This window comes from Euleptes europaea, chromosome 13 (assembly GCF_029931775.1).
Source record: "Euleptes europaea isolate rEulEur1 chromosome 13, rEulEur1.hap1, whole genome shotgun sequence".
NCBI classification, from domain to species: Eukaryota; Metazoa; Chordata; class Lepidosauria; order Squamata; family Sphaerodactylidae; genus Euleptes; species Euleptes europaea.
The window spans coordinates 23,605,513-23,614,131 of record NC_079324.1 but is presented as its reverse complement, the minus strand read 5'-3'; the positions used below and the strand labels follow the sequence as shown (position 1 = coordinate 23,614,131).

The following is an 8,619-nucleotide window of genomic DNA, read 5'->3' as shown; positions in this document are numbered from 1 at the left end:
ATGATCGGAGCATGTGTGACTTGTGTGATGCGCCAATGTCACTTCCAGGTTTGCCTGGAAGTGATGTAGACGCTCTCGCAATTGCCTCCAAAAACTCTATGAAGTGCAAGAATTCGGCCTCTTAACAAGAGCAGTTTTGCTTTCCATTTCCTGTTCCATCTGCCTCTTGCTAGCAACCCATTCAGTTCAAGGTTTTTTTTCAGATATTCCTTTTGCAGTTATAAAGTTACCAGTTGGTTACGTACCTTCTCTGTGGCCTCCTCTTTGTGATATTCAATCAATTTCTTATTTCTTAAATTGTCATTGTCATCTGTCAGCTTCATTTTCATTGCTGTCATTGAGGATTCTTTTTACAACATTTTGACATGCCGCTTCTACACAACTGATATGCAACTGACGCAAAAACACTAAAAAAACCATATTAATTTTCACGGGGGAAATGTGGTATGTGAAAAGAGAAAATGGTGTAAAAATAAAGATGTGTGGTGTTTATTTCTCACAAGGGAGACAACAAAATCAAATTGGGGATATACTTCTCAACTCTGACAGCTTCAAAATCCAGTCTAATCTCCAATTCACTTGTTCGATACCATTCATGATTTCATAAGCCATTATTATTGTTATTGTTGTTATTATTATTATTATAGTTGGTTTTTATATGCAGACTTTCTCTACCACTTAAGGGAAACTCAAACCGGCTTACAATCACCTTCCCTTCCCCTCCCCACAACAGACACCCTGTGAGGTAGGTGGGGCTGAGAGAATGTGACTCGCCCAAGGTCACCCAGCTGGCTTAATGTGTAGGAGTGTGGAAACAAATCCAGTTCACCAAATTAGCCTCCCCCACTCATATGGTGGAGTGGGGAATCAAACCTGGTTCTCCAGATTAGAGTCCACTGCTCCAAACCGCCGCTCTTAACCACTACACCACAAGACAAGTCCTTGCCATATTAGGCCACAGTGGACATCCAAATGTTTCTAGGAATCTCACAAGCTAAGTATGAAGGTAATGTCCATTCCCTGTTAGTCAACCGCATCTTGTACTCCAAGGCACACTGTCCTTGGATTTGAGGGAACCATTTATTTGCCAACAGGAATAGGTGTATCTATTCTCCATGAATTTGTCTAATGTCCCTTTTAGTAACTTCTTTCCCTCCTAAAAATAAAAGCTCCATTGTCTCGTTTTTTATCTGCCAAAGTGAGTATATCTTGATATCCCTTGCTTTAAGATTGTCATTTATTACCCACAATTTTCAGAAGACTTGGCAACAGACTGACAGTTTCATTGGCATGATCACCCATAAACATATGCTTTGCATGACTGCCTTAACGGCAAAGGAGTGTTGAGAGGAAATGAGCAAATGCAGACATATGCTCACCAAGGGAGCTGGGCCCAATAAACTGGACCCAATAGCGCTTAAAGCAGCTAGCTCTGCCCACAGTGGTCCAGTTCAGGTATCTCAGCCAACTAAGGTTACATACTGCAACCTAGCTACTGCAAAAGGAATGTATAAGTGTTCCAGATGGTGAAATCTTGGTTTGACCCTGTTTACTGAACCAGGGTCGGTATCTCCTGATTTTCATTGAAAAGGGTGACTAAGAAGGGAATGGACTGATGCTTAGGGATGGAGCACAGGCTTTGTATACACAAATACAGAGCCTGTAGTTTAGTCATTAGAATGTCAGACTAGGATGCTGGGAGACCAAGGTTCAAAACCCCACTCACTCATGGAAACCTACCTGGTGTCCTCGGGCCAGTCACAGTGTCTCAGCCTAATCTACCTCAGAAGGTGGTGGTTGTGAGAATAAAATGTGGATGAGGGAGAATATATTGTAAGATGCTCTGGCGGGTGATGCCACTTTGTTGCACTGCTGAGAGCAGATAATCTCACGAGAAGACCCCCTGCAAGATCTCAGTAGACATATACAGTTGCCTAGGCAATCACATACAACATGACTGAGCCCCCTATCCCACCTCAAGCTTGAAATGGAGTTCTCCAGGTGAACCTTTGGAGGACTGGTGGGGAAGAGGGAGATGAAGGGGGAAGAGGACCGGCGGGGAAGAGCAAGTGGGTGAGGCAAATGGATGGGGCATGGGACAGAGGTGAGGGGACAGGATGAGATGAGAAGGAGGGGGGGGGAACCAGGTACCTGGATGACTGGATGAAAAGAAAAGAGTAAGCAAGACAGAGGAGGTGGAAGCAGAGCCACACCAGAGGGAGGTCAGGCAAGAGAAGATGGAGCAAGGGGAAAACAAAATTTTCCCCTCCACAAAGTCCTACTGGCTCTTGTTAAATATAACTAGCACTCATGAGGAAAACATTTGGCTCACAAGTAATGGGACAGTTTCAGAATTATAAATAATACGGTCATTTATATAAACATAAGTTATAAAGGTCATTTGTGAAGTATTTCCATGTTTTTGTTTCATTGTCCATGAAGAATACTATGCCTTTGGCAGCTGCCTGATAGGCAAACACTTCACTTGTATTTTTGTCAACTCTCAAAGACATCTCCAAAATAAGAGCAGCAAGTGTACTGTCTTCTAATAACAATGTTTTGTATCCCCCTAAACATATTGTCTACCCTGGAAAAGTTTAGATTGCTTGTCTGTGGTCTCTTCCTAAGGAACCTACCACCAAAGACAGCAAAAGAAGAACCCCAATGGTCCAGAGGTTGTTGAAATCACATCAGGGTACATTCTTGCATTCTATGTCCAACAAAACCATCAGATTCCCTTTTTTGTTGAACAGTAACCATTAGCATCTCTACAACTTAGACAGAGACATTAATGGTACTATCTTGAGTAGAGTTACACCTCATTCCATTGAAGTCAATTGGCTTAGAAGGGTGTAACTCTGCATAGTATGGTACAGTTCATAATAGGGTGTAGTGGTTAAGAGCAGTGGTTTGGAGCGGTGGAGTCTGATCTGGAGAACTGGGTTTGATTCCCCACTCCTCCACATGAGCGGCGGATGCTAATCTGGTGGACTGGGTTTGTTTCCCCACTCCTACACACGAAGCCAGCTGGGTGGCCTTGGGTGAGTCATGCTCTCTCAGCCCCACCTACCTCACAGAGTGTCTGTTGTGCGGGGAGAAGGGAAGGTGATTGTAAGCCAGTTTGACTCTCCTTTAAGTGGCAGAGAAAGTCAGCATATAAACACCAACTCTTCTTCTTCTAAAGCATAATCAGCTTTATAGAGAGGGCTTCAAAGCAAATAATCAAAACAGAGAATATTGGCCATTTCTGAAACCGTTGACAAATGAATTCTTTCATCAGATTTTCATGTTACACAGCAGTTTGCTTCTTAGGATATGTATAAAGCTTATAACACCCCCTGTTCATCTGGCACAACCTTGCAATAAATGTGTGCTGACCCACTGACTCCCGCTCCAAATTCCTAAATTCCTGTCAGTTCTCTTGCTTTTACTAAACTAAAGGCAGCTGCAGATCGTCAAATTAAGGTCATTTGGTAGCTGGTCACCTTTACATCACAATATGACAAGGTAATATTAAACCCAGATCAGCCCGTGACATGTATCGTATTTATAACATTTTGTACTGAATAAGCTTTTCCTCTCCTCTTGTGAGTCAAAACAACTTAATCCCAGGTTCAGTTACAGTCTTTTGTAAACGTTACATTATACATTTTGTCACCACTCTGTCCTTTGGGACTTTGCAGCTGACTAACTCATCTTGCTTCTTGGAAGTCTTTCAAGAGAAATCTCTCACTTATCAAAGTCAACACCGCTCTAATTTCTCAAAACAGTGCCAAAGGTATCATCAATCCAGCATATGTTAAAATACTAATTTATTTTAAATACTAAGAAACCATGTGCTCTTTATCAGTTGGACACTTGGGGGTCAAGAGTTATCACTAACAGATGATAGTACTCCTGCTCTATAACTTTGCAACTCACCAAGCCAAATATAGTTCAGCAGCTATGTATTTTGATCGAGCTAGCAGATGATCTAGCAAGAGCCAAAGTGGTGTAGTGGTTAAGAGAGGTGGACTCTAATCTGGTGAATTGGATTGGTTCCCCCACTTCTCAACCTGAAGCCTGCTGGGTGACCTTGGGCTAGTCACAGTTCTCTCCAAACTCTCTCAGCCTCACCTACCTCACAAGGTGTCTGTTGTGGGGAAGGGAAGGTGATTGTAAACTGGTTTGATTCTTCCTTAAGTGGAAGGAAAAGTATGATGGTAAAGTGATGGTAAGTAGTTTTGAGACTCCTTAATGGTAGAGAAAAGTGGGGAATAAAAACCAACTCTTCTTCTTACTCTACTCTTTGTTTATAAGCTATGATACATAGATGAAAGTCTGTATTTGGCTGGCTACGTTTTATGCAAACCTATCCTATTTTATCATGATCCCTATCATGATCCATCTACAATGTAGTCATAGAACAGGCTAGACTCCTTCCATAGAACATTTTCACAACAACAGTTCTGGAGTTATCAATCACCAGCATCAAGTGTCTGCAATTATAAGAAAGCCTCAAATCTAGCGGTTCTACTAGGATGGAGATCCTCTTTTGCCTTGTGTGATGTGCGTGTATCTATAACTGCACGTATGCATGTGTCACATATGCGTCACCTCCCCATGTTTCATATTTCAGACTATTATTAAATTCAACTGAAAAATGAACCAAGTTGTGTGTTCTGCTGCTTACTAATCGAACATGTGAAGGGAAGCAAAGACGTCAAGAGAGAGCTTTTGAAACTAATAAAAGATGCACAGAGGAATGAGAAAATGAGTGAAAGTCGTACTGAGAAGGGGGGGTTATGTTGAGTCTCACAAAGCAAGGTAAGGTAGAAAATAAATTGATTTCAATCTACAGAGTTAGGGAGGAAGCAAAGATTTTTAACATAGATATCAATGGGAAAACTGCAGAGAGGATGCAGGTTCATTAATAAATTAAGGAAGACAAAATGAAACAATTCTGAAAATGACTGCACTATTAAGTTTTATTGTACAGTCAATTAGCAAGAACAAAAATTGAAACCATTCGGAAAAGACTTGTTTGGGTTGTTGTTTTTTTAAACTGTTTATCTAAAACAGAGTTGGAACAATTTGGGAATTACTTTAAAAACAGAGCAACGTACAAATTCAGGCAAGATTGGGACAAGTGACTGGGGCATAAAACTCACAAGGCATTATTTATGCAACATCTTCTTTAACGATCTGGGAGATAGACTATTGACTGGCTTCAAGAAAGCTATTCGGCAGCTCGTTAATTAAATGTGCATCTGATAACAAATTGTAAAGTGCTGCAGAGTGAAGAAAGAGAAGCAACACAATAAGAGCCAGAAAGGTTAAAAATAGTCAACAGGATGAGTAACAACAGCAGCAACACACACACACACACACACAAAAAAAACCCACAATAAAGGCAGGATGACCAAAACACTGGAATTAAAGAATGCACAAAAGAAGAACAGTTGAATAAGAACAGAACAAGGACATGCTAGCTGTTCAGCTGCTCTGAGAATGCTATATGCATTTAGAAAGTCACAGGCTTGGCAACTGACTTTGGGAGGACAACTATGAGGGCCCTTAGGATGGCCTGTGCCTGAGGACAGAGTCCCCGCGGCCCCTATACTTACATCCTTCCGAGGAACCTGGAGAGCCTGCCACAGCAGTGCTAGGTGGCCTCCTGTGCCCTTAGGGTTGCCAGGTCCCTCTTAGCCATTGGCAGGAGGTTTTTGGGGTGGAGCTTGAGGAGGGCAGGGTTTGGGGAGGGGGGCTTCGATGCCATAGAGTCCAATTGCAAAGCGGCCATTTTCTCCAGGTGAACAGATCTCTATCTGCTGGAGAGCAGTTGCAAGCCTATGCGACCTCCACCACTGGCCGGCCCCACCTGGGAGGTGGTGGTCTTGGGTGACTGTACCTGGCCACCACCAGATGAGCAGGGGAATAGATGGGCAGGGACAGAAGACCAAGAGAAAGAAGGACAACCTCTAGGGCAGCAGTTCTCAAACTTTTTTTGGCTGCGGCACCCTTGTCGGGCTAAAACATTTTCACGGCACAGCTACCCTTAAAGCGGTTTGAATACTTAGGAAAAGAAGAAAAAGTACAAATTTAATGCTCAGTTGTCTTTAATGCGATGAATGAAACTGTTTGGATGAATTTTTCATTATTTCCTTTATGTGTATGGGAAGTTTAGTTAATTTTACCCTCAAATCCCTTGACCCAGAAAGTTTGCTCCTGTATCTGTTTTTTATGTAAGCGTACGTTGAGAATGCAGACTCACAGAGATAAGTTGAAGTAAAACGTACAAGTCTTTTCACTGCAGCCTTGCCAACAGCATTGTTTTCTGAATACATCTGCATCCAGACTCTTCTTGGCTTCCTTCACAGTATTTCTGTTTTAAACTGCTGTCTTCGCTGATCTCAAGCAGATTTTGAAAAATTTCATTCGTCATTCCAGCAGGTTTATGTTTCGGGTCACAGGAAAACGGGTTCATCATCCAGCTGTAGATGTCATCAGAGTCAATGTCAGGAAAATAATCAACTATGCTTCTTTCCAAACCTTGCAAGTGGGCAATAACAATTTCGAGGAAGTTGGTTTGAAGGTTGATCTCATTTGTTTTGACAAATTCTTGCAACCGAGGAAAGTTGGAGATGTCTCTGCTCTCAACACACGCTTTAAAAAATGTGATTATTTTCCGCAAGGCTTTTATTTTCTCTAATTGTGCTCCTCCTTTCCCTTGAAGAGAAGTGGTGGTTTCATTTAGCTTTTCAAAGATGTCGGAAAGGTATCCCAATTTAAGCAGCCAATCGACATCAGTTAATTGTTGGATAAAAGGCTCCTCTGTAAATGTGACCACCAGTGCATCTTTTAGTTCAAACAGTCTGGCTAATTTTTTTTCCCTTGATAGCCACCCCACTTCTGTGGGCAGCAAGAGGTGGAAGTGATCCATACCCAGATCTTCGGCGGTAAGTTTTAAAAGGTGTGCTTGAAGCAGGCGGCTCTTAACATGATTAATTATTTTCACAGCACCATCCAATACGACTTTTAAATCTTGGGGCATCCTTCTAGTTGCCAGAGAATGCCGATGGATGACACAGTGGCTGCTGGTGGCATTTCCTGCCACTTGCTTCATCCTAGACACGGCTCCCTTCACTTTTCCAACCATTGCAGCCGCTCCATCGCTGTAAAGATCCACACACTTGCTCCATTCCAAATCCTTTTTCTGTACACATTTGTCGATAGCTTTGAAAATTTCGTCGACAGTGGTGTAAGTTTCAAGCACTTCACTCATCAAAAGTTCTTCTATTTGCATTTCGAATGGATACCTCACAAACACAAGAAGAACAGCAAGTCCCGCAATGTCGGTACTTTCACCAAGCTGTAAACTAAAAAATTCACAAGTTTTCAATCTTCTTATAAGCTCGTTCTCCACAGACTCTGAAATTGTGTAAATTCGCTTGCTTATAGTGCTATTTGACAGCTGCACAGTATCAATCTTCTTGGCCATGGCTGGACCTAACATGCAACCCACAACATCCTTCACGCAAGGTCTAATCAGTGTCTCGGCAATAGTATGGGACTTTCCAGCTTTTGCAATGTGTAAACTGACAATAAATGAAGCTTCAGTTGCGTTTTCATTTTCATTTTTAGAAATTCTCTCCATCATGATGACCCTGCCTGAAGAGATAAAGCGCGGCGTTTGAAGATTTCTTCACCTTTATGTACTAAATAAGAATGATTACATTCCAGATGTCTTTTTAATTTGGATGGAACCAAGCAGCCATTAGCAACAATTTTATGACAGTTAACCCATTGCCCTTCCGGTGCCTGTTTGTTCCCAACCAGAACAAAGCCAAACAATGTGAGGTAGCTAGGATCATATTTTCTTATTTTTCCTCGGATTTCCTTTTGGTCGTGAGTTGCCTTTCCGCAAACTGAGGAAGACCAACTTGGATGGCTTAGGCTCGCAGGTGTCTGCTGGGATATTTCGTCTCCTCCGATGATGCTGGTTGTCATTGAATCAGTCGCTTCAGAAGCTTCAGTGAGTTCACCACCTTTCCCTTTTAAAGACCCAGTTTTTAGCCAATTGTCCATAATTCTGCAATAAAAGTAGGGACTCAAATAAATACAAATTTTCATTCCATTGCAGGCCCCTCCCGAAACAGTATCATGGTTATGTGGCTGATTTTGATTACATCTGCTGAGTTAGTATGTGTGATGCATTTCAAATTCGTCTACCTCATAACTTAAAAACTAACCTCTCATCAAAACATTTTTAATGTTATGGAACTATGACGAAAATATAAGCATGTACGCAGTCTCTAGCCATACATTAAACATTATATTCACTAAATCAGTGGTTCCCAACCTGTGGGTCGCGACCCCCAAGGGGGTCGCAAAGTGTTTTCTGGGGGGTTGTGGCAGCCCCTTCGCGCTTTTACCTCAGCAGTGGCGGGGAGGAGAGGTGCTGGGTGGCCAGAAGCGGCGCCGGGAGTCGGAGGGGTGCGTGGGAGGTGCCGCTGCTTCCCTGGCTGGCAGGGACTTCGGCCCCTCGCCCGCCTCTTCTCCCTGCCGGTGAGTCAGCCCCCCTTGGAAGGGCGAAGTGAAGCCAGTTGCGGCGGGCGGTTCAAGTGCCGCTCCGGCCCT

At 42.8% G+C, this 8,619-nt stretch overlaps 1 protein-coding gene across 1 annotated transcript; it reads right to left on the bottom strand.

Annotated features, from left to right (window-relative positions):
- Window positions 1-6,286: 6,286 nt before the first annotated feature.
- Window positions 6,287-8,067, bottom strand: LOC130485842 (zinc finger BED domain-containing protein 5-like). Its single transcript, XM_056858988.1, is given in 2 exon segments — window positions 6,287-7,638; window positions 7,641-8,067. Coding segments are annotated over 2 exon segments (1,779 nt in total).
- Window positions 8,068-8,619: the final 552 nt, after the last annotated feature.